This window comes from Carcharhinus amblyrhynchos, chromosome 17, assembly GCF_965287045.1.
Source record: "Carcharhinus amblyrhynchos chromosome 17, sCarAmb.v2.hapA, whole genome shotgun sequence".
NCBI classification, from domain to species: domain Eukaryota; kingdom Metazoa; phylum Chordata; class Chondrichthyes; order Carcharhiniformes; family Carcharhinidae; genus Carcharhinus; species Carcharhinus amblyrhynchos.
Window position 1 is genome coordinate 18,574,593 of NC_137340.1, and position 27,249 is coordinate 18,601,841.

Sequence of the window (27,249 nt, forward strand, 5' to 3'; positions counted from 1 at the left end):
GCACGGTGGCACAGTGGATAGCGCTGCTGCCTCCCAGCTCTCGAGACCTGGGTTCGATTCCTGGCTTGGCTCACTGTCTGTGTGGAGCCTGCACATTCTCCCCATGTCTGTGTGTGTTTTGTCCAGGTGCTCCGGTTCCCACCTACAGTCCAAAGATGTGCAGGTTAGCGGCACTGGCCATACTAAATTGTCCCTTAATGTCCCAGGATCCACAGGTTAGAGGAATTAGTGGGGTAAATATGTGGGGTTACGGGGATAGGGCCTAGCTGGGATTGTTGTTGGTGTGGATTCAATGGGCTGAATGGCCTCCTTCTGCACTATTGGGATTCTATGATTTCTAGTCTGATTGGGCCTACTGCTTCGTGATGGTTTATTATACTTTTATTATACTATATGATGTAACAGAAACTTCAAAACGTTTAACAATTGTCCTACTGCTGAAATCCTTTTGGAAATCTTGCAAAAAGCATTGTATTTTTGGAAAGTAAGTATGGATTTCATAAAGTAAAGACCATATAATTTTAAGACGGCAGACCTCCATTTGACTTCTTACAACTTGGGGAAATCTTTACATCAACATGCAATAAAAATCTGTCAAACTACGTGACAACTACCTATAGATCTGGGGTTATAAAAAATTGCGGCCCACAAAGTTAAATGTCATTGATGCTTTAAAAAATATGTATTAAACAATATTGTTAAACTAAATTGAGAATTGATTCCAAATTAATACAAAGATGCAAAATTGATCAGTAACGTTAATCTTGCTATTGATCGAATAAATGTTTCCCTAAGAAAGCATCACACATTGGCGTTCTTGTATGTTCTCATTTACAATTTATCTAACCCAGGTTGCCTAGGATACCCTCCTGTTATCATGGCAACTAAACTGGAAGCTGCTGCACTCTTGAATACATAATGGCACGATGACACATTGGCACTCTTTAAAAATCCTGTTGAAAAATGTTATGTTTTGCCCATGGACTATGATCTTTAGGCTTGTTAAATTTACCCTGGAAATATTGTTTCAGATGCTTTCATTAAATTGCCTGACCACCTGTCATTATAGTGAAACAATTGTAATGACAGGAGCACCAGCAAACTCATATTTTCTGTTGTTTGGCTTTAGGAGTAGAAGCTGCCATCACAGTTTTGAGTTCATCTCGCCAGCCCAGTGCCACACTGGAGACCAAGTGTAACTCCAGCATGCCACCCCTGAGCTATGCCTGGGGGCAAGGTATCATTACGCATTCCATGGGTTGGTCAGGGTTTCAGCAGTTGCAACCAGGTGAGGCTTTGAGGTGCCACTTGTGCATCGAGTGGCCACATCGGCCATGTCCTGTCCGCAATCTATTGAGGATTGTCCACATGCCCTGGGGATAGGTGGAGGCCTGGTTGCTGAGATATTGGGGTGGAAACAGACCCAGAATTACTGACTAGAGCACACCTTCCTCAAGGCAAGAATAGAAACATTATCTGAAACTTGTAAATCCCACCTTCCGAACATGGCATTTCCCATTTTCACATAGATAGGAATGGGGGAAGGGGGTTTGTTTTGCACTTGTGCATTTTCCAGAAACAGATACCTGTCACTCAGTCTGGCAGTACCTCAAGCCACAGACCATCAATGCTACCCCTGCCATCCCACCACCCACCACCCTCCCCTCCCCACCTCTGCCATGCCCCAACAGTGCCTGCGTGGTAACCATTGCTCTCAACTACTATGTCTCTAGATCTTTCCAGGGATTATGAAGACACCTTTATGAATATCCCAGTTAGCAGCACCCAGCTCTATTTGAGCTGTAACTAATGCCCTGTTTGCTCATGTGGGGGAATCACATTCACTTCATTGAATCCCTACAGTTCAGAAAGAGGCCCATCAAGTCTGCACCGACCACAATCCCACCCAGGCCTTATCCCCATAACCCCATGCATATATCCTAGCTAAGGGGCAACTTAGCATGGCCAATCCACCTAAGCCGCACATCTTTGGACTTTGGGCGAAAACTGGAGCACCAGAGAAAATCCATGCAGACACTGAGAGAATGTGCAAACTCCACACAGACTGTGGCCCAAGCCTGGAATTGAACACGGGTTCTTGGCACTGTGGGACAGCAGCGCTAACCACTGTGCCACAGTGCTGTTTTTTAGTGTCTCAGATACAGAGGGCCATAGCCTTTGTCTTATTAGCAGGCTTCTCTTAGGTACAGTGTGTTAAGGATCATTCTTGTTTCCATAAAGGCAAACACCTTGGTCTACCAGAAGACTCTCCCAGCTCTGCGCACCTGAATGCGAGCAAAAATCTGGGCCAACGTGTTTATTAGATGCATGTCAATGAGTTTGGTGAGGTGACCTGAGGCCCATCCGAATGCTCAGTACTCAGCTATAGAGAAGAGCAGAGCTATGGCAGTAGTATGAAGAACAATGATTTTTGCACCCCAGCTTATGCAGATGAGCTTTGCAAATAATTTTCACTTGTGTCTTGATCCTTTTGGTAGTTGTTTGAAGGTGGTGATGGTAGATTAGGAAGCAGTGAAGGATCATTGCAAGATAGGTAGATGTCAGATCATGCCACACTCCTTCTCCACTTAGGGTAACATTCAGGCTCCAAAAGAGAAAATGCTGGAAAATCTCAGCAGGTCTGGCAGCATCTGTGAGGAGAGAAAAGAGCAAAAAAGCTTTGAAAAAAAGAGTCATCTGGACTCGAAATGTCAGCTCTTTTCTCTCCTTCCAGATGCTGCCAGACCTGCTGAGATTTTCCGGCATTTTCTCTTTTGGTTTCAGATTCCATCATCCGCAGTAATTTGCTTTTATCCAGTAACATTCAGGATGTTGTGTACCTTGCCATTTTTATGGTGGAATGTAGAGACAATGGGCTTTGCTGGGTTTGGTTGTAGTCTCCAGTTGTAGAAATATTTAGCCATTTTTGACAGGTTAGAGTTCAGCGTAGCTTCCATAAAGATCTTGTCTGAGTTGTCAAGGCAATATCATCGATGTGGATAAATCTTCACATGATGTGATGGTCGTGTTGTTTATATAGATGTTAATAAGTGTCGGTGTCAGAACACTGTCCTTAGGAGACCATTGCTGAGTGTTCTGTGCTTATTTTGTCTCACCCTCATCTTCCCGTTGTTCAGAGATGTCCATGGCAGCCAGAGTAGTTTAGGCATCAGTCGATGTTTCCACACCATGTCCTGGGCTGAGGAAAGGTCTATGAAAGCAGCTCCAGTCTTTGCAATGAAAACCAGCCTCATTGTTTATGGTGATAATAAGGATTTGTTCATTTGGGCCTATAGCCAGCCTGCTCTTAGAGGATGCATGAGCTTGGTAATGGGGTAAAGGCTTAAAAGAATGAACCACTCCTGGAGCTTATAGATTATGCAGAGCAGTGAAACAGTCTTGCAGCTTACTCAACCACTGTCAGGATGCTGGGGACCTGAGGGGGATGGGGATTTGAGAGATATGGGCCATCCGGGGTCATGAAGGAGGGAGCATGAAGGGGGTCCCATTGGGAGGGCCCTGATGCCACTGATCGTCTTTGGGGGAGATTGAAGCATGGCTTCAGCGAGGGTAGGGACAGTCACCGATAGCTAAGGTAGGAGGGGAGGGTAGTGGGGAGGATGTGTTCAGTTTCACTTTGAGATTGTGGTGCTCTTTAAAAATGGTATCCAATCTCTGAAGTGGGGCACCTCTCCCCGCCACCAATCACTGGCATCTTTCCACCCGCCCTCCACTCAGTCTGGGCTGGCATCCACCTCAATCACTCCTCTCCCGCCTGCAACAACCAATGCCGGCATTCCCAGCTCCTCCGTCAACTTTCAGTCACTGCCACATCTAAATGAATTCCCACCATGAGGCTCCCACTGGGGTCCACCCCTTTGCCAACTTGGCAGTGCCAACCTGTGCCAAGGGGCATTGCCAGGCCACTATGATGACCCTCTCCCTCTGGGGAGCCACTCACCTTTACGGCCCCAGAGAGTGAACTTGCTGTAAATGGCACCAGCGTGACACCATAGTGGCACCTGCTGAATATCCGGTGAGGGGAAGAGGGGGGTGTCTGGGAGTGTGCTCACTAATGATATGCTAATGTATTAAAAATTAGCTTTGTGCGGTCCCGCAACATGCTTCACAGCACTCCATCAGTGAAGGGCTGGTAGGATTGGAAATCTTACCATCATACGATTGGAACTCAGAAACTTGCCAGTGTGAATCGCACTCTCCGGATTTAAGCACACACACCCGTTCTACAGGCGGAGAATGCAGGCTCAAAATTGACCCCTTAGTCGCTTTTTGGGAAAATTCTGCCCACGATCTCTGATTGACTAAAGGCGGGCTTTAACTCTGCATAGCTCTGAACTGGTGCCACATTGTAAATCTTAGAAGTGGTTTTATTTCACCAAGTGATACAATTACTGTCTGTCTGAGGTGCAGTTAGGGTTAATGAAAGGAAGACTTGCATTTATATAAGCACCTGACCTCAGGGCCTCCCAAATTGCTTTATGGCCAATAAAGTACATTTGACATGGAGTCATTTTTGCAATGTGGGAAATGTAATGCAATAAAGACAGTAATCTTTAAAGAACTCCTTTTGAAAAGCTAAGTATTTCCAATTAGCAACAATTTCAGCTTGGAAAATGTATGTCTTGTTACTGGCTGGTGAGCTGACCACATCAGGGCACAGTATTTTACACTATTAGACCATTTAAGTACAGATTATAATGCAACAGATTTTCCTCTAAATTTCAATCCACCATATTTTCAGGAGATACAACAGGAACCTTGTTGCGAGGGGTGATTACACCAGCAATTTCAATATTAATGACCATTCAACTAAGCACATGAAATGCCTTCACTGCATCATATAGTTCACGCACAAGGGCAACAGGCACCTTAGGTGAAGATAATTTCATCCAGAATAACTTAATATTAAACAAATTACTGATTTCAATTGTATGAAAAGGAAAGACATTTGTTCACAAATTTAAACTGCAACTTAACTTTAAATTAAATTTAGACAGTGCTTTTAAAAAATCTTTGACATGGAGTGCATTTTGTTACAAAGAGCTAGGAAGCCAACAATTGATGGCTGGAAAAGCAGGAAAAATTATCAATGGGGATCAGCAGTAATACCAAGCCTTATCAGCAGTGCAGTGTGTTCTTTTAGGAGCAGTTCTTTATTTTATTCATTTATGGGACATGGGCGTTTCTAGCCAGCGTTTATTGCCCATCCCTAGTTGCCTGAGGGCAGTTGAGAATCAGGCACATTGCTGTGGCTCTCGAGTCACATGTAGGCCAGACTAGGTAAGGATGGCAGTAGCTTTATCTCCACATATTGGGTCTCATGGTTTTGCTGAGTGCAGCCTGTAGTGACGTTAGCTACCCCGGGGTGCAGAATGGATGTCTCAAACCGAAAGAATGGCCCTTAATTTCATATGCAAGGAGACAAGCCCATGCTTCAGGCATGGGCAAAACACACAGTTTTTTTCAGCTTTGCCAATCTGGAGGTTGACGGGGTCTCTGTCTCACAATGGCTACCTGCCCTTCATATTGGAGGTTTAGTAAGATGTTTAGCAACTGAAAAACAAGGACTGCATAGCTGACTTTCTGAGCCTGTGTGTTAATAATATAACTCTGAGTGTACGCCGAAATCCCCCTTCCCCCTACCCCCCAAGGCACCCGACAGCTACAGTGTTTCGGAGGCCTACAGCAGGGGAGAGGGCACAAGCTGCTTCTGAAGGTTCCTTTTCCTCACCCATGGAACTTTAGAAGGGTCAGTTGTGGAGTCTGTAGCAAGAACAATTCTGTATGCAATTCACAGGATAGCCCAGGACATTTACTTTATGCAGATATTTTCTTTTTCAAAATAAAGACAGAATTTTATGTGCAAGTGGATACTTACAATGGTACATCTTCAAATGTATAAGAATCATAGAATCCAAAAAGTACAGAAAAAGGCCATTCAGCCCATCAAGTCCGTACCAACAACAATCCCACCCAGACCCTATTCCCATAACCCTCATTTACCTTGTTAATCCCCCTAACGTTCAGGGATAATTTAGCATGGCCAATCCACCTAACCTGCACATTTTTGGACTGTAGGCGGAAACCGGAGCACCCACAGGAATCCCATACAGACATGGGGAGAATGTCCACTACTTGCACAATCACCTGAAAATGATGTGAATGCTCTAATGGATGCCCACCAATTTCAATGGGAGTTCCTTGAGATGAGTATAATCCTTAAATTCAAAATTTTGGGATAAGGTGTGGACATCTGCATACCCCTTGTTCCTGCAGAGGAATGAGTGGGAGATACCAAACCATCCCCATGACTACACAGCTGCAGTGTTTTTGAGGCCTACAGTGGGGGAGCGGGTACAGCCTGCTACTGTTAGGTTCCTACTCCTCACTCCAGGAACTTTGAAGGGGTCAGTGGCGGAGTCTGTGGCAGGAACAAGTCTGTGTGCAATTCGCAGGATAACACCCTTAAAGACTGCCCAGGACATTTACTTTGTGCAGAAATTTTTTCAAAACAAGTGAGACAGAGTTGTATGTATAAGTGGATACTTACAACAGTGCAGGAGAAGGAGGAGGAGGAGGATTTCCATTAGCCACCTCATAAAGCTGTTCCAGTAGTTTGTCATCCCAGTAGAGGTCATAAAACTTCTCCGATATGGCATTATTGAATGTACTGAATTTAAGACTTTTCAAGGATAAGATGTACTCACCTTATAAAAAAAATCAGAAGTCTAAAATCAATTTCAACAATGCAACATTATCATTTAGCTCAAAAAGATCTTAAAATTAAGGTTGCAACTTGTAACCAGTCCACTGTAATGTTTTGTTAGTAAGAGATTTGGATCGAAACTACATTTGAGATTTGTCTCTTGTATTTACAAATGCAATGTATTGTTCAGGTGGACATTGACGGTTCAAGCACTGTGGCAGGAATTCTCCAGCCATTCATCCCAGAGGGATTCTCCAGTCCTGCTGGCAGCACACCCCGAATGTCGGTTTTCTGCTGGCGTGTGGTGACATCAATGGGAATTCCCATTGACAGCAGCGGGACCAGAGAATCCTGCCGCTAGTAAACAACGTGCCACCTCCCACCAGCAGGAAACTTGCCTGGGAAGCTGGAGAATCTCCCCCTGTATTTTTTTCTCTTGTACGTCATTACTGTCCAAAATAAGATCTTCCAACCAAGAACAGTACTGATCAAAACACAGTTTTAATTTATTTCTGAACTGGAATTTTTTTCTTGACTTGAAATAAAATCGAGAAGATTAATCAAATTGCTTTGACGTAAGCCAAAAATAAATTCAGCAGTGAAAGAAGAGACACATTGTGAAGACTGAAATTCTGTTCCAATCTGGGCAGTCAGGAGAGTGGACGAGGGAGGGAATCCACGTGCAGAAGGCAAAATATCCAGAATTGTCCAGACAGTGAATATGATACACTGTGCCAATACATTGAGTGCAAAAGCTGGAAACCAAAAGAAAAAGCAGCCTGCGACCAAATGGTAGCACGTGCAGAGTGGATGGCGCACTCAATGGTATGAGGCAGAACATCTGCTCAAAAGTGCTGCAGACTTTGTCAATATTTAAACTTACAGCATTTGTAAAATGATATTTAAAATCATTTACTAAGTGCCACTTTGATAGACTGGCAAGTCATGCTCTGGGAAAACCCATGAAGCGTACTGGAAAGTCACTTAAGGTTAAGACAGATTAATATTCTGTCCGCAATCAGCACTTCTGATTACAGATGCACACATACCACAAAGACGATAACTAAACTTATGATTGGTCACAAATTTAGATGAAGACATTTTCCTTATTAACGCCTAATTAAGATTTTTCACTTTGATCAATGATTATTTTGAATGCAGGACAGCACTCTCAATAGTGACCACATCAGTGAGACGCCCAGGTGAGAAGCTGGGAACTCCAAGGCCTCATTCAAATGAATGTGTCAGCCCAACGGAACACAGCAGGGCTGACCGCTGGCGGATGGGAGCAGGCAATCAGGTGGAAGGCCGATTCTACTGCAGGCTCAAGAGAATAGTCACCAGAGACAGGAAATAGATGCTGGTGGTGAGCAGGAGGGAGAAGGCTGCAGAGGCCCAAGGATTCTTCACAAGGCCCAGAGGAGCACTCCTGCTCTTTGTAGGCCACAAAGAATCTTCTTTTCTCTTCGGGACTTGCCATGGCTATTCTGCTGCCTCCGACCAGGTTTTACTGGAGGGATTTGGCATCCCACAATTTTTATTTCAAAATCACATTTCAGTGCCAATAACATCATCAGGCCATGACTTCAGCAGATTACATTGGGCCCCATCTGCCTGGAGTGAAAGATTTCCATGCCTAAAATACTACCAGTTCAAATTGTGGTGCATGGAATTAAGTGTAAGCCCTCCGAATGTCATTTTAACTATGTACCCACTTCCTGTGTGCACTTGTGTTAAAATCAGGGTTAAAAATAACCAATGCTTAAGCTGCCATGTTGCGATGTTTGACAAAATTAAAATATTCCAAAAAAACCCCCCGAAAACTCACGTAAGGAAAACATCCTTAATATTGTTATTCTTAAAATAATTTCTATGTTAAAATAAAGATCATCTACCCATGGCATGGGCTTCTTCACCATTTTCTAAGTAACCATCAAATGCAAATTCTTCTTTTATGAGGTGAACTGCTCTCTGCAAAAGACTGATTGGTGCTGGGCTTGATGAAGCTATTGCCATTAGATTGTCATGACAACATGATGAGATGCATGCAGAAGGTAAGTGGACATTTTCTGAAACTTCCGCAGTAACGTTTGCAACAGCTGCGAATGGTTTTATTTCATTTCCAGTATCCAATATCTCCTGTGCAAAAAAACATCTCTCAGACAATGGTATTACTGAGGCAACACTGTCAAAATCTACAAACTCTTTAAAACTGTTATTAGAAGACTCTGATAGAGTGTACATTTTCACATTAGGCTTTTCATCCATACAGCCATCAAGTGTAGGGTTGGAAGTGTTCTGCAACTGTGATCTGACAGAGTTTAAAGAGTTCTCACTGCTGCTACCACAGTGCACGTCTGAAAGTATTGTAGGTCCAGGTAAGTGCCTGTTCAACTCATACCCAGAAGAGTTTGGCAAAACCAATGCTTGTTCTGGCATAGTCAAGTGAGCAGCTGGTGGAGTTAGTTTCCCTGTTTTGGAGTTCTGATGAAGGTGATCAGTGTTTATTGGACAGTTGCTAATAGCTGAAGAATCAGAACTCCAATTGACTTCCTGGTGTAATAAAGGTATTGTCTGTGGTGGATTGGTTTTGCTTTCTGCTGTGGTAGAATGGTTCACGGATGAAACTGAACTACTTTTAGTCTGGAATGGCGAAGATACCACATTTGCTGATGAGTGTGTGCTGCTCTCCAAGCTCTCAAAGTTCACAGCAGCTGCTTTGACAACCACATTATTTTTAACATCTCCAATGGCTACTCCTCCTTGCTTCTTCTCCTGATTCATAGCTTTAAGAAGCTGTTTGGCGTTTGGGTTTTTACCTGACATTTTGACACTGTTGGAATAAGAGAAACAATTTGATTGAGAAAGAATAAGAATAAAAAGAAGCTTTATTTCTCTGCGGTCAAAATGCTGAAAATAACTCTGAACAAGTTGCTAATTTTACAGCATTCTTGTTAGATTAAACTTTTTTCTTCTATCCTATCTGCTCAATTTCCCAATTAATGCAGAAATGTTAGTGTCAAAAGTAGGCTTACATTAACACTGCAATGAAGCTACTGTGAAAATTCCCTAGTCGCCACATTCTGACACCTGTTTGGGGTACACAGAGAGAATTTAGCATGGCCAATGCATCTAACCAGCACAGCTTTCAGACGGTGGGAAAAAACCGGAGCACCCGGAGGAAACCCATGTAGACACAAGGAGGACATGCAAACTGCACACAGACAGTGACCCAGCCCGGGAATCAAACCTGGGTCCCTGGTACTGTGAGGCAGCAGTGCTAACCACTGTGCCACAGTGCCGTCTCACTAGGACATGGGTGTGCAAAATTAAATTACTTCTATATGAAGTGGGAAAATGTTAGTGCAAAGGAGTGCTTAAATTATTTTACTGCCAGCCCAGTCCCAACCCAGAGATTTTATGAGAGATTAAGCAGATCCTCCAAGTGTAGGAAACAATATCACGTACCTCATTGTTGTACAAGTCTGTTGATTAAACTAAGTACCTGTGAAACTCAAAATAATCCTGAAGCGTCTGGAAACAATACCATAGTCATACGTTTTCTACCATTTCCACTTAACACCACTTCAAAAATGAAAGTATTTCACACAACTATAAAAACAACAGTGCATTTAGCACACAAACATTGTAACTCGATTCTACAAAAAGCAAAAGAACAAATATAATAAATGACATAATTCCATGCGACAAAAGATGAAAAATGTGATAACAAATTTAATAAAAAAGTGATTTCCAAATAAACACATTGTTATCATGCACGCTGCATACATAAATAGCTGTAAACGTTATTCATTCATAGGAGTGACTATAGCTCAGAAAGAAACTCGCATTAATTCAATTAACCTATGTTTATTCAGGCGACACATTTTTGCCGTACTTGCCTGATTATCTAAATAACACTACAAAAATCATCAGAGTCATTACAAATGTAACCAATGGATCATTCCGAAGCAACTTTTTAAAAAATATATAATTCTGCAAGATTATATTTTTGCTAAGTATTCCCAACTTGGGTCCCGAACGCAGATTCTAATACTCTCAGGGGATTTGCTTTCTTATATCAGTAATGCATTACCTTGTTTTCTCTTTGTGCTGTGTGAGTATTATAGGTTTGAAATGGGTGGCTGGGGAAGTGAAGGCCTCTGGAAGTTTGGAAGGGGACTTGCTGTTTACAGAGTACTGACAAGGAATTGGGCCCTTTACAGCTGTCAGTTTACTGTCACTAGCAAGAGGTACAAATCCTATAAATAATGAATGAAAAAGAAAGAACATTCAATGATCATGCTTTTGGAAATGGATATGAAAATGTGTACTGTTCTAACAATGATCAGTACCTGTTCTAGATGATTCTTGGGCAAAATCTGCATTTCCCAGCGGAGAATGAGAGAATTTTCGTTTATCTGTTTTGCAATTCAGTCCAATGACATCCATTCCCTGTTTGTGGTAGTTCTAATATAGTAGAGAAAATAATGAACGTGTCTTTTTATCTGTGGGCACTAAATTAACAAATTAATTAAATCATAAGAACATAAGAACATAAGAAATAGGAGCAGGAGTAGGCCATCTAGCCCTTCGAGCCTGCCCCGCCATTCAATAAGATCATGGCTGATCTGTCGTGGCTCAGTTCCACATTCCCACCCTCTCCCCATAACCCTTAATCCCCTCTCTTATCAAAAACCCATCAACCCGCGTCTTAAAAATATTTAGCGAGGTAGCCTCCACCACCTCAACGGGCAGAGAATTCCAGAGATTCACCACCCTTTGAGTGAAGAAGTTCTTCCTCAACTCCGTTCTAAACCGCCCCCCCCTTTATCTTGAGGCTGTGCCCCCTAGTCCTACTGTCCTTTCTGAGCGGGAAGAGTCTCTCCACCTCTATCCTATCCATCCCATTCATCATCTTATATGCCTCAATGAGATCTCCCCTCACTCTTCTAAACTCTAACGAGTACAAGCCTAGTTTATTCAGCCTCTCCTCATAGCTCAACCCCTTCAACTCCGGCATCAGCCTAGTAAACCTCCTCTGCACTCCCTCCAAGGCCAAAATATCCTTGCATAAGTACGGCGCCCAAAACTGCACACAGTACTCCAGCTGCGGCCTCACCAATGCCCTATACAGCCGCAGCAAGACCTCCATACTTTTATACTCAATCCCCCTCGCTATGAAGGCCAGCATCCCATTAGCCTTCCTGACCACCTGCTGCACCTACAGGCTGGGTTTTTGCGACTCATGCACAAGGACCCCGAGGTCCCTCTGCACCGTCGCCTGCTGCAGTTTTTCGCCACGTAAGTAATAATCCTTCCTACCATTATTCCTACCAAAGTGGACCACCTCACACTTGCCAACATTAAATTCCATTTGCCAGTTCCTGGCCCATTCGCCCAGCCTATCTAGATCCTTCTGCAGACTCTCCACACCCTCCGCGCAATTTGCCATTCCACCAATCTTGGTGTCATCAGCAAATTTCGACACCACACACTCGGTTCCCTCCTCCAGATCATCTATATAAATGGTAAATAGCTGAGGCCCCAGCACTGACCCCTGGGGCAAATCATAAAATCATTACAGTACAGAAGATGCCTTTTGGCCCATTGGGTCTGCATCGATTATCTAATACAGTACCTTGGGCTCTCTCCCCTGCCCCATCACAGTAACTTTCACAGTAACTTCATTGCAATGCAAATGTAAGCTTACTTGTGGCTAATAAATAAACATTATCTCCGTAACCTCACACATTTCCCATGGCCAATGCCCCTAACCGGCACATCTCTGGAGTGAGGAAGGAAACCAGAGCATCTGGAAGAGACCCACACAGACACAAAGAGAATGTTTAAACTCCAGACAAGCAGTCATTCGAGACCAGAATTAAACCTGGGTCCCTGCCACTGTGAGGTAACCATTGACCCACTGTGCTGCTTTAATTAAATATAGACTCTCCATGTACAAACCAGAATAAGAAAAATATTAAGTACTGAACTGATGCCAAAGATGAACAAAAATAAATAATTGAATATCTTTCTTTTTTTTCATTGAAACACATATTGGAATTCCCAAAGACATCAGGGTAGACAAAAGCAAAGCAGTTTTTATTCTTCCTATAATTTTACTTTAAATAAAGTTTTCAAATGTTTTTAAAACCATGGTCACAACTATTATCCGATTAATGGGAATTGGTACCACTGAGGAAACACTGGCTGGGATCTCCGGTCCCTCAGCTGTGAATGGAGATTTGGCTGAGCACCAAATTCTCTGTTCTCACTGGCAGGACGTGAATGGCTGGAGTACTTCAGCCACAATTTCTTTAAATTACTGCGGATGAAAAATTCTCGGAGATTCCTTGGATGCTGTGCAAATTCAAATTCTTTCATCATCCACTTTTCCCCACAGACAGTGAAAGCAATATCCCTCTCTAATATTTTTCATTCATCTCACTAAAAAGTAGCTTACTTTCCAAGGGCCCCGTGGCCAGAAAAGTAATTGATGTCTGCCTATCTAGCTAACTATCACTGACATAAATGGAAACTGGCAATCTTAGTGCACCCAGTACTGGCTTCCTCTGCTAGTGTCTGTCAACCCTGAATTTAAAGTTTAAATTTTAAACTTTATTTATTAGTCACAAGTAGGCTTACATTAAGACTGCAATGAAATTACTGTGAAGATCTCCTAGTTGCCACATTCCAGTGCCTGTCTGGATATGGAATCTGGGGTGGACTGTTCCAGCCCCACTCCAGAGTTAGCACAATGTTGACTGAAATTTTAGCACAGTCACAAGGGACTTCCAAAATGTCCGCTTTCAGATAATGTGATAAATTCTTAACAAGTTCCTCATCTGGATTAGGACCGGAACTGGGAGCACAGCATGGTGGGAAATATTTCCCTCAGCTGGAGAATTCAGAACAGTGGTTCCCAATCTTTTCAGTAGCACGGCACGTTTCAAGGAGACAAACAATTCCATGGCACATTCACTTTTTCTCAGCTGAATCCATTGTTCATAAGCATCACATTTGCTTTGGTTGCAGTCTTACTAGAAGCAAACTTAAAAGCAAATTCCCTAGTTTGCAATTTTGGGAATTCTGCCTATATTTGAAGCTTTACTCAGAGTTGAAAACTAATAATTGACTTCTAATTTGTCAGATTCCCAGCACGTTGGTGTTTACACGTTTTGCAGTGACGTACTATTCACCTTATTGCATTTCGTAGCCAAGTACCATACAGGAAACAATTTAGTTATTCTTAACCATGTGTCACACATGCCTATAACCCGCCATCCATTCTCAGCAAGACAAGGTTTTTCTGAATGGATACGCCTGCAGTTTAACCACAACCCATTGTCGTGCAACTCCAGAGCCACAGATTGTCAACATGACTGAGTCAAGTAAAGTTGCACCGATACCATGAGGCATGTCACAGAATTAAACAGGAATGATGTGAAGGAGCTTTTTTTTAAAAATATACATGGGCTTTGCAGTGGGTGAGGGACAAAAGGTAAGTATGCGATTAAAACCAAACGAGAAAGTACTGGAAAATCTCAGCAGGTCAGGCAGCATCTGTAAGGAGAGAAAAGAGCTGATGTTTTGAGTCCAGATGAGCCTTTGTCAAAGCTGAGTATGCGATTACTCCATCACATTGGCAACTTTGTATTTTGTTGCTGAAGTGAGGTGCTAGGGCTGAAGGGAGTGTGCCTGTCTTTGTTGTTCGCGGTGTAGACATGTTTCCTGAAAGCAACCCAGCCTGCATAGGCTGATCCCAGGTTGTCTGCACACTCACAACTGGCCTTTAGTAACTCTGGCTAGAACTCATGCCAAACACTGAGACACAGAATGAAAAATGAAATTGAAGCTAAGCTGCGGTATATTTGCAAAACGGGTGAGTACTAATTTGGAAGGACGTTTCCCACTGTGGATGATGTGGAAAATAGGAATGCACTTTTGCAAAGACAAGGAAAATCTTTCTCAGCTGTGAGGCAAGTGCCCCCCCCCCCCACCCCACTCCACCCTCACCCTCCCCCTCCCCCACACCCCAACCCCCTCCCCCACACCCTACCCCACCCCCCCCCACACCCCACCCCACCCCACTCTCCCCCTCCCCCACATCCCAACCCCCACCCCCAACTCCAACCATGTGATATGCCAAGAAAATGAAGGAGAAGTTTCTGGAAAGCGCGTGTTTCAGCAGCACGAGTAGGTCTTCCTGTCCCTCAAAGTTTTTGTGGCTGCCAAGTGATTGCTGAAGATGGTAATTTCATTGAACCAACAGTACTAGTCAGAGCATTGGTTTCGCCACACTCCTGCTACCTCCTCTCTCTGCCCTGGTCTCCTCACTGCCACACTTGCACACCAGGTCCACCATTATTTTATTTTCCCATGGTGGAAGAATCAATTACTCAGAGGTGTAGTTTTAAGGTGCAAAGGGGCATGGTTTAAAAGAGATGAGTGAGGGAAGTTTTTTTTAACACAGAGGTTGGTGACTGCCTGGAACTCGTTGCTGGGGGAGGTAGTGGAAGCAGATACGACAGTGACTTTTAAGAGGCATCTGGGCAAGTGAATAGGATGGGGATAGAGGGATGTTGCCCCCGGAAGGGTAGGGGGTTTTAGTTCAGTCAGGCAGCATGGTTGGTGCAGACTTGGAGGGCTGAAGGGCCTGGTCCTGTGTTGTAATTTTCTTTGTTCTTTATTCTTCTTTGATCATCTTTGGGTTCTTGCAGTGTTCACCGTTTAAAACCCACAACAGGCCACAGCACCCTTACTTGCTTCCCACAGCACAGCGATTGGGAACCATCAATCGAGAATATGGAGTCACAGTGTCAGAATAAGAGATTGGTCATTTAGGACTGAGCTGAGGAGAAATCTCTGCACTCAAATTCCCTGCCACTCTCTCACTGTGGATGTTTGAGCATATTCAAGGCATAGGTGGATAATTCTGGATAGAAAGATACTTAAAGAATACCGGGGATGTTTCAGGATGGTAGAATTGGGGTAAATCATCCATGATCAGCTGGAAAAGCAGAGCAGGCTCAAATGGCCAAATGGTCTAGTCTCACTCCTCTTCCTTGTTTGTAAATACTGCTGTTATTAGTCCTTAAAGGTTAGAAGCCAAATTTAAAAGTTGCAGCCTCTTAGAAGTTGCTGGTCACATGTGGATAAAGTAATGGTTGCTGGCCTTTTGAAAGACTAACAATTAAAAGTTATTATCAGTCCCTCAAATGGTTGTGCGAGGCAGAAGAAGTGACACAAGTTATTAGGAAGCAAATAAACATAAAGACATAAAGTAGTATGGCACAGTGGCAGAATGGTTAGCACTGCTACCTCACAAAGCCAGGGACCCGGGTTCAATTCCAACCTTGGACAACTGTCTGTGTGGAGTTTGCACATCTTCCTCGTGTCGGTATGAGTTTCCTCCTGGTGCTCTGGTTTCCTCCCAGGCACCAAAGATGTGCAGATTAGGTAGGCTGGCCACACTAAATTGCCTCTTAGTGTCCCAAGATGTGTGGGTTTGGGGGAATCAGTGGAGTAAATATATGGGGTTACTGGGGTGAGGTCTGGGTAAAATGCTCTGCTGGAGAGTCATTGCAGACTCGATGGGTTGAATAGCCACCTTCTGCACTGTACGGGTTTCTATGATTCAAATTACACTCACACTGAACCTGTTCTAAAATTGCCTTCTTCGATAATTGTGGCTGAATACCTTTTGGGATATTTTACTGTATTAGAGGTGGTTTATAACCAAGTATTGATTTAATTGGCACGCCCTCACCCAGTATTTGCAATTTAAAATTCACGTTTTTGTCTTTAAATCTTTCCAAAGCCTCTATCTCCATAAGCTCCTCTGGTCCTTTGTCCAGTCTGAACACTACTTCCCTGACTTTGGCCTACAGTGCATCCTTTCTTGATTTAACCCACCACTTGCACCTCACACTTACTGTCATCAAACTTCAAATGGTTCTTACTGTAAAGACATTGGATCGATGCAAACTGGGATTGCTGTTAGCATGTCAGTCAGGATTTTCAATGCTGGGTCAGGACTGTGTGTGCCAGTCCAGGTCTAGGTGACACACCCCACATGGAGTATTCCAGACACACTCAGACAGATTTCCAATCTCAAGTTAATGGCAGGGGACACGCAGTTAGGGACCGTGGGCATGCTGCCGGCACTGGAGGGCAAATGGCAGACCCTCCAACACTCTCAGCGGACAGCAGCCCCATCAGCCAAGGTGGGGGATGCTGAAATGAGAAAGATGGGAGAAGTACAGGTGAATATATTTTCATTTTTTTGAAAAAAGGTACAGCTGCTTGGCCATCATCCTGGAGGGCAACCCCTTTCCAGGGGACAGTGACCCACCATAGCTGTGGCCTGGCAGCAGCTATGAGTCTGGGAGTGCAGTGGGGAGATGAATCCCTCCCATGAATGGTTGTGCACCCATCTCCCCCCACCATGACTACATTCTGTTGCCAACTGGAAATTCCAGTCAAGACAGGAATGGAGCCATGATGAGAATGGAGCAGCTTCCCAGATTACCTGGATCCACGACAGTTTGCCGCCCACTGCAACAGATCCACAGCAGACACCATTTTCCCGGCCTGCACTCAACCCTGGAACACCTAGACAAAGACACCTGTGTAGTACTGACTACAGTTCAGTCGTCAACACTACAATACCCATGAAACTCATCTCAAAACTCCATGACCTAGGCCTCGGTACCTCCCTTTGCGACTGCATCCTGGACTTCCTAACCCACAGACCACAATCAATAAGGATAGACAACAACACCTCCTCTACAATCATCCTCAATACTGGTACGTCACAAGGCTGTGTTCTCAGCCCCCTACTGTACATCTTATACACCTATGACTGTGCAGCCAAATTTCCCTCCAATTCAATTTTAAAGTTTGCTGATGACACGACCGTAGTGGGTCTGATCTCAAACAATGATGAGACAGAGTACAGGAAAGAGATAGAGAATTTGGTGAACTGGTGTAGCAACAATAATCTCTTCCTCAATGTCAACAAAACGAAGGAGATTGTCATCGACTTCAGGAAGCGTAAAGGAGGACATGCCCCTGTCAACATCAATGGGGAAGAAGTAGAAAGGGTCGTGAGCTTCAAGTGTTTAGGTGTCCCGATCATCAACAACCTATCCTGGTCCCCCATGCTGACACTATAGTTAAGAAAGCCCACCAATGCCTCTACTTTCTCAGAAGACTAAGGAAATTTGGCATGTCAGCTACAACTGTCATCAACTTTTACAGATGCACCATAGAAAGCATTCTTTCTGGTTGTATCAGAGCTTGGTATGACTCCTGCTCTGCCCAAGACTGCAAGGAACTACAAAAGGTCGTGAATGTAGCCCAATCCATCACGCAAACCAGCCTCCCATCTATTGATTCTACCTACACTTCCTGCTGCCTCGGCAAAGCAACCAGCATAATTAAGAGCCCCTCGCACCCTGGACATTCTCTGTTCCATCTTCTTTCCGTAAATAACTATCAAATAAATCAGTTGGACTTAAACCTGGTGTTGTCTGACTTCTTACTGTGTTTACCCCAGTCCAACGCCAGCATCTCCACACCATCTTCTTTCGTCAGGAGAAAGATACAAATGTCTGAGGTCATGTACCAACTGAGTCAAGAACAGCTTCTTGAGACTTTTGAATGGACTTATCTTAAGTTGATCTTTCTTTCCACCCTCTGCAATCTCTAAGCCTAACGGACAAACAGTGATGTTTTAAACAAGCAGGCTTGAAAAACAATGTGAACCTTAAGGCTCAGTAACACATCTTTCCAGTGGACTCACTAATGCCCTCACCCAGTGCGACCTGCACCAGGAAAGTGTCTACATGCCATGGGTGCCATTTTGTAATTCTAAGATCATTCATGATGCCCAAAGGGCAGTCTGTTTACATCTGAATTTTGAGCCAATATTGTTCTGCCGATACTGAACACTTCTAAAATCCATCAGCACCATCAGCAGGAATGTAGTAGTACTGCACCCTTTTGTACTTTAAAATTTTACTTTAAAATAAATGTGAGCAATTTAGTAACACATTCCTCAATCCTGTCCTGTTGTTACGCTGAGGAGCGGGTCCTTTCTTCTTGTTCCAGCCATGCTGGGAAATTGGTGCATGGTTGGAGAAATGTACAAGAATTAATTCCACTCGAGCTCCCAGTGCTTCTTTCCACTTCTTGAATTTTTTGTAAAATTTACAGTATGATCAATTCCCTCAAATATTATAAATGCCTACCAATAGAGGGAGTAAATTTCACAACAGATTTCTCGGTACTTTAGTTTTGCCAATACTGGATGTGTGGAATGTATCTTTGTCCCTGGCATGTCTGGTGGCAGGGTGGGCAATGCATCATTCTTCTGCAGCTCTGTGCCTGATAGCAGATCAGGCCCACAGTGCCACAACCTCCAGTGGTAGGGCAAGGAGACAGGTCCTGGAGCACCCCAGCTGGAATGGGGACCAAATCTTCACACTGTTGCACCAATCGGATCCACGCTGACCATCCGGCTAATCGATAAAACCAGTCCCAAAGAGTCCAAATTGCTGTGGCAACACACACTGCTTTTGATTTGTCACATGTATTAGTATTGTTTCTTGTGCGCTATACCGACAAAGCATACCGGACACAGGGAAGGAAAGGAGGGAGTGTAGAATGTAGTGTTAAAGTCATAACTAGAGTGTGGAGAAAGATCAACTTAATGCGAGGTAGGTCCATTCAAAAGTCTGACAGCAGCAGGGAAGAAGTTGTTCTTGAGTCAGTTGGTACATGACGTCAGACTTTTGCATCTTTTTCCTGATGGAAGAAGGTGAGAAAGAGAATGTCCGGTGTGCATGGGGTCCTTAATTATGCTAGCTGCTTTGCTGAGGCAGTGGGAAGTGTGGGCAGTGTCATTGGATGGGGGGCTGGCTTGCGTGATAGATTGGGCTACATTCACGACCTTTTATAGTTTCTTGCGGTCTTAGGCAGAGCAGGAGCCATACCAAGCTGTGATACAACCGGAAGAATGCTTTCTGTGGTGCATCTGTAAAAGTTGATGAGAGTCATAGCGGACATGCCAAATTTCCTTAGTCTTCTGAGAAAGTAGAGGCATTGGTGGGCTTTCTTAACTATAGTGTTACATGCATGTTGAGGCCTGGAGCTGTGAACAATGATGCTTAAGGTTCCAATTTCATATCATCGCAAGGTGGTTGATCGGGAATCCCTCTCTGCCACTGATGCGCTCTGGAAGGACTTCCCAGATGATACTCTATTCAACCACATTTAAAAAGCCAGCAAGTGCTGGGGTGGGACTCTCTGCCTCTCTCTGATCAGAACCTTGCACACACCTGACGAAGGAACATCGTTTCCAAAAGCACGTGGGACTCGAACCCAGAGCTTCTAGCTCAGAGGCAGGGACACTGCCCACTCTGCCACAAGACCTCCTCATTAAATCATTATGGATCAGCAAACAATCAAAAGCCTGAACGGGTGGAGGCGCTTGCTAGAATAAATTTATACAATGTTCTTAATGTTTTTCAGGCAGTGAATGTTGTGAGAGGTCTCTGCTTTCTGCTGCAGGTATTCTCTGCAACTTCCCCAGTCAGATGACCAACTGGTGGCCCAGTAACTCAGAATTCTCCTAAAAACGTAGACACTAGAAAACTGGCCTTTCCATTGTATATTAACATCAAATTAATCAAACAGAGTATGTGGTACAGTATAAAGCAGTCACAACATTCCAAAAGTCATAATCATTGCTGTAATGTAGGGGGCAGTTTGAAAAGAATTCCTTAGTAATTAATGTTTTCCTTACATCTGAACAGGAAACTCTTGTCCCTCCCTGTTCCTGCTCCCTTGGCATTTATCTTAATTTCACTAAGTCTGGAGATACTCTGTTTATTTGCTTAGGCCGTTGAAAGAGTAAGTTTTTGGTGTGTCGTATTTAATCCTGGAAGAAAATATCTTCCCACATTCCTCAAAGACTTGGGTTCAAAATTGCCTTGCTCCAGTTCTCATGTACAAGAATGATGATTTGCTACCAGCCCACACACAGCACAGTGGTTAGTACTAATGCTTCACAGCGCCAGGAACCTGGGTCCGATTCCAGTCTTGGGTCACTGTCTGTGCAGTGTTCGCAAGTTCTCTCTGTGTGGGTTTCCTCCAACAGTGCGAAAGACGTGTTGGTTGGGTGCATTGGCCATGCTAAATTCTCCCTCAGTGTACCCAAACAGGTGCCAGAGTGTGGTCACTAATGGATTTTCACAGTAACTTCACTTGTGACACTAATAAATAAATTTTAAGAAAACTTAAAACCTCACTACCCTGGCAGAACTGTGTGCCCATTCATCCAGCTTCACTCTGTTAGAGAGAAAAGGATGAGCTCTCCTCTCCTGGGCCTTGGTCACATTTTGGATGCAGCAATGGATGACAAACAGGGATATCTTTGTGATGTCATCTGCTGCCTCCAATTGGATTCAGTGGCATAGGCAGTGATCTGGTGACCCTGGCACTCCTAATCTGTTGTGAGCCTCTAGTCCCTGTTGAAGAAGGTGGCATAGTTTAGCAATCACTGTCTTGGTAAATGATGTTGTCTACATGGACTTTAACAAGGCCTTTGACAAGGTACCACATGGTAGGTGTTATATAATGTTAAATCGCACTGGATTCAGGGTGAGGTATCTAAATGGATATAAAATGCACAGAAGCCAGAAGGTGGTTGTAGAGATTGTTTTTCAAACTGGGGGCCTGTGACCAGTGATGTGCCTCAGGGATAGGTGCTAGGGCCACTGTTGTTTGTCATTTATATTAATGATTTGGATGAGAATATAGGAGGCATGGTTAGTAAGTTTGCAGACAACGCTAAGATTGGTGACATAGTGGACAGTGAAGAAAATTATCTCCAATTGCAATGGGATCTTGATCAATTGGGCCAGGGGGCTGAGGAATGGCAGATGAAGTTTAATTTAGATAAATGAAAGGTGATGCATTTTGGTTGATCGAACCAGGGCAGGACTTACTCAGTTAATGCTAGGGCTCTGGGGAGTGTTACAGAACAAAGATATCTAGGGGTACATGTTCATAGCCCCTTGAAAGTGGAATCACAGGTGGACAGAGTGGTGAAGAAGGCATTCAGCATGCTTAGTTTCATCGGTCAGAACACTGAATACAGGAGTTGGAACACCTTGTTGAAGTTGTACAAGACATTGGTAAGGCCACACTTGGAATACTGTGTGCAATTTTGGTCACCCTATTATAGAAAGGATATTATTAAACTAGAAAGAGTGTGAAAAGATTTACTGGGATGTTACCGGGACATGATGGACTAAGTTATAAGAAGAAGCTGGATTGACTGGGACTTTTTCCTCTGGAGTGTAGGAGGCTGAGGGGTGATCTTATAGAAGTCTATAAAATAATGAGGGGCACAGATCAACTAGATAGTCAATATCTTTTCCCAAAGGTAGGGGAGTCTAAAACTAGAGGGCATAGGTTTAAGGTGAGAGGGGAGAGATACAAAAGTATCCAGAATGGCAATTTTTCACATAAAGGGTGTGAGTGTCAGGAACAAGCTGCCAGAGGTAGTAGTATTTTGTCTTTTAAAAAGCATTTAGATAGTTACATGGGTAAAATGGGTATAGAGGGACATGGGCCAAATGTGGGCAATTGGGATTAGCTTCTGGGTTTAAAACAAAAGGGCAGCATGGACAAGTTGGGCCAAAGGGCCTGTTTCCACACTGTAAACCTCTATGAATCTTGAACACCTCACTTCTGACTAAGGTCAAGCTATAAGCACTCCCTGAAAAGTTATGGTGTGTATAGTCTACTGTGGAGAACCCTCCTATTCTCTCTGTGCAGAGCTTCCCCTCTGTTGCTTATCCTTGTTGCGCTGCAGGTGCCCCCAAACCCATTGTAGTGCCTCTGTGGAAAGACTGCAAACTTGACTGCCCTGTCAGAACACAGTAACACTCCCTTCCAAATCTGGACAACACCAGAATGCCTCCAATACACACCAGATTACTTCTAGGAAGTTTGCAAGAGCAACTGTAAGTCAAATGTTTGCAAGCTGCTCCAGTCCTTTAAAAGACATTGCTGAATGCCTATTCAGCTCTGAAAGGTTAGCACAGTTCAAGGTTGCAGAATATCCATCAAATCAGAACGAGAGATCACAATCCATTCATTGCGTAAGTTTCTGTTACGTATGTGGTAGGCCCGTCCTAGTGTCCCTTCCCAGCACTTGGTGCCATCCAGGTCACAATCAAAGTGACTGGAAGTGCTGCACCCAACGTTCTGTAGCTTTGGCTCCAATGATGCTACCAAGCTAAACGTTGTGGCCTCAGAAGCTAATTGTGATTTACCACAAAATGAGAAAAGGCTGGAGGTCTTGTATAGGTAAGCAACAAACTTGAAAATTCTTCTGGCTGCTCTCCAGAGTTTCCCGTCCCACCTGTGATGATGCCTACATCAGCAGAACCATCTAACCTCAGCGCACCTTGAAACATCTGCATATTTGCCATCACTTACAATCTTGCTGGGAGCTACACTCTTTGCTGTTTGATGCATATTGATGTAATCATTACTAGTGTTGCCTGTACAATGGCTCTGATTTAATTCTGTATCTTCTCCCAATAATGTGAATTGCAACATATGCTTTTTTCTTTACAGGACAGGTGGTGCATAATGCTGAGTGCAGACTTATGTGGGAAAAGCCTCTTCAGTTCCTTTGAAGCAGCTGCACTTGGCCCACTTGGCACAGAAATGTGTGTGAGGACTGCGGAATAGCGAATTTGCAAGCTTCCATCAAGCTGAGGACTAGCACCATTTTTAGCATCATCTTCATTCTCACCCTATTTGCTCCTTCACTTACCAGATGCTACCAAACAATGCAGAACATGCGGCAAATTCTCCTGGAATTCATTCTGCACACGATTCAGCCATTATTTCCCTTCTCTAATTTTCCACTTTAAAACTCAGGATTGTCAAAGTGGGGATCCCAGCTCTAAGGGAAGTCTGCGTTCAGACTCCATTTTAATGTACTCATTCACAACAGCCATTCGACGCACTCGAGCCAGTCCTCGTCCGTGTGTTCCCAGTGAACTGACAGGGAATAATAACTGGGAAAATGGGGGTTGCTCACTGAATTAAGTTCATGAGCTGAAAGTCGAGCTCCCCAGGCCCAAGATTTCCTGAGCCACATTCCAGTGGATGAGTTCCATGCCTCACTGGATACGTCTGACTGGAAAATCAGTGCTGCTGAGTAAACTTTCAGTGCTAAAATATTCAGTACGGAAACAGGCCCTTCAGACCAACTTGTCCATGCCACCTTTATTTTTAACCAGTAAGCTAGTCCCAATTGCCTGCATTTGGCCCATTTCCCTCTATACCCATCTTACCCATGTAACTGTCTAAATGTGTTTTAAAAGACAGAATTGTTTGCTGCAGTGAGCAGGCACTGATTGCAATCATAACTACATTAATATCAGTCAGTGTAGGTAAGACCATCTCACACATGCTTGCTGCCAAGTGAAGCAAGAAGTGATTTACACCCACTTAAGTCGTTTAGTTATTGTTATAATGTTAGAAATGTGGCAGCCAATTTATGCAAAGCAGGTCCCAAAGATAGCAATGTGGTGATCTATTTTAGTGATAGTGATTGAGGAATAAATATTGACCAGGACATCAAGGATAATGCCATTTTCTCTCTTCAAAGCAAGTTCTGTTATAGCTGCCCATGAGACAGCAAATGGGGCATCAGTTTAAAATCTCATCCAAAAGATTCACGCTCAGGATTTTACTGGGGTTCCTGCCCCACGGTGGTGGGAGAATTAATAGCAAGCCCATTTTCTGAGGAAGAAGTCTGGTCTCCAAGAGCTGCTGACCAATCAGATGGCTGGCAGCTCTCTGGTTCCAGCAGCAACAGTAAGAAGTCCCACAACACCAGGTTAAAGTCCAACAAGTTTATTTAATAGTAAACCCACAAGCTTTCGGGGTTTGCCTCTTAGTCAGGTGAGTGGAGAGTTCTGGAGAGAATAGAGAGTGGAGAACTCTCTACTCACCTGACGGAGGGGCAAGCCCCGAAAGCTTGTGGGTTTACTATCAACTAATCTTGTTGGACTTTAATCTGGTGTTGAGAGATTTCTTACTGTGTTTTCCCCAGTCCAACGCCAGCACCTCCACATCATGTCCAGCAACAACACCAGGAGCAGTGATCACTGCTGGGACAGCATCAAGACCCTAGCAAATGTCATTGCCAATACCAGATGGAGAGGTAAGTTGGGAGGTGGTGGCGGTGGTGATTGGGGGTGGGGGGAAGGTGGTGAGGAGTGGGGGGTAGTTTCTTGTCAGGGCTAAGGTAGGAGGGGCTGGGGAGTGAAGGAAGGGCCAGGGTGCAAAGGCTGAGGAGTACAGATGGTAAGACTTTGAAGGGTGGTGGGTGTGTCCTCCCATTGGCCTAGGGAATCCATAAAAGGTTTATCCTCGCTTTCTCACCAGAAGCCCAAGGAGTAGCACTCGGCAGCCTTCAAACTATCAGTGAAGTTTGTGGGAGTATTAAAGAAGGTCGCAGACGTGAGCATGAGCTATGAGGAGGATATTCTAAATTTTCAAAAGGACATAGACAAGTTGGTGGAATGGGCAGATAGGTGGCAGATAAAGATCAATGTGGAGAAGTGTGCATTTTGGCAAGAAGCACCTGGACAGGCAATATAAAATAGGGAGAAAAATTCTTAAAGGCGTGTAAGAGCAGCAGAAGCTGGGTGTATATGTGCATCGATCATCAGAGGTGGCAGGGCAGGGGGAAACATACAGTATCCTGGGCTTTATTAATAGTGGCATAGAGTATAAGAGCAAAGAGGTTATGCTGAATGTATACAAGACACTAGCTAGGCCTCAGCTTGTGCTCACTTCTGGGTGCCACACTTTAGGAAGGATGTGAAACATTGGGAGAGTGTTGAAGAGACTTACAAGAAGGTTCCAGGGATGAGAAATTTCAGTTATGAGCAGAGATTGGAGAAGTTAGGACTGTTCTCTTTGGCGAGAAGGCGGCTAAGTGAACATTTGATAGGGATGTTGAAAATCCTGAGGGGACTGGGGAGAGTAGATAGGGAGAAATTATTCCTGTAAAAGGATCGAGAGCAAGAGGGCACAGATTTAAAGTGATCTGCAAAAAAAAAAGCAAACGTGATGCAAGAAAAAATCTTTTTCACAAAACAGAGCTGTTTGGGTCTGGAATGCACTGCCTGAAAGGCTGATGGATGCTGGTTCATTCGATGCATTCAAAAGCGTATTTGATTATTTGAATAGAAACAACGTGCAGGGGTTGGGAAAAAGTCGGGGAATGGCACAAAGTCATGATGCTCTTTTGGAGAGCTGATGCAGACACAATGGACCAAAAAGCTTCCTTTCACACTGTAACAATTCTGCACAAAGATTGAAACGCTATTAGTCACCTGGCATGGAGAGGGAGAGAGAGGGCAGAAATGCGGCGAGGAGAGTGATGGAGATGAGACTGCCCAGGAGGAGGAAAAATGAGGGATTCACAGAGGGATCAGTGACTGACCGTGTGACATGGAGAAGGACGATCAAACAGAATTGAGGTGACCACAAGAGAGATGGGAGAAACTGAAAGAAGTATTGAACAGAAAGTGATGGTGACAGTATAGTACCAAATGACGTCTCAAAATTAAATGTCTCTGTTGAGAGGAAGAGGAACAAAATAAACAATACTATGTCCTCTATCACATGATGTACCTTCTTTCTACCAAGCTCTTGTGCTGACTCGAATAGAAGCAATACCATTGGAACTCTGGCAGTGGTGTATCAGAAATTAACACTGAGATTTAGCCAAAAATGAAGGCAGGGAACTACCATAGACTCATAGGCAAGTACAAAGTCAGTAGAATTACCTGCATGATAGAATTCCTCAGCAAAATCAAGATCTCTCTGCTGTCAATTCCTCGTTTAATAAGGTAATCGCTACAAATCTGTGAAAATAAAAAAAGACTGCATGAGCGTAAAAGTTGGTTCGCTCCATTGTTGTTTCAGGTCTAAACTTATGCAAGTTTTCAGCACTTGCAGGACACAATAAACATGGTGCTTCCCCGCACCCCCCCAACCCCCATGATTAAACTTTAAATCCTCACCTTTCCTTATTTTAATTTCTATAATTCCATTAAAATAATAACGAGCAGAATGAGAGAACAAAGCATATGAAGGTCAGCATCTGTCAAATTCGCCGTCACATGTGAACCATCCAGCCATACTCTCTTCTACCTTCCTCCATAGGGAAGAAGATACAAAAGTCTGAGGACATGTACCAACCATCACAAGAATAGCTTCTTCCCTGCTGCCATCAGACTTTTGAATGGACCTATCTCATGTTCGACTGATCTTTCTCTGCACCCTAGCCATGACTGTAACACTACATTCTGCACCCTCTCCTTCCCTTGTCTATGAATGGTTTGCTTTATCTGTATAGCACACGAGAAACAATACTTTTCATTGTATACTAATACATGCGACAATAATAA

At 43.8% G+C, this 27,249-nt stretch overlaps 1 protein-coding gene across 1 annotated transcript in view; it reads right to left on the reverse strand.

Moving 5' to 3' along the window:
* Positions 1 to 27,249, reverse strand: part of kndc1 (kinase non-catalytic C-lobe domain containing 1) — a 177,200-nt gene that overhangs the window by 62,437 nt on the left and 87,514 nt on the right. The window contains exons 11-15 of the mRNA XM_080205589.1: positions 26,626 to 26,703; positions 11,083 to 11,197; positions 10,824 to 10,989; positions 8,623 to 9,560; positions 6,572 to 6,728 (exon numbers count right to left, since the gene is read on the reverse strand). Of these exons, the coding sequence (XP_080061715.1) occupies positions 6,572 to 6,728; positions 8,623 to 9,560; positions 10,824 to 10,989; positions 11,083 to 11,197; positions 26,626 to 26,703 (1,454 nt within the window). The remainder of the gene's footprint in view (positions 1 to 6,571; positions 6,729 to 8,622; positions 9,561 to 10,823; positions 10,990 to 11,082; positions 11,198 to 26,625; positions 26,704 to 27,249) is intronic.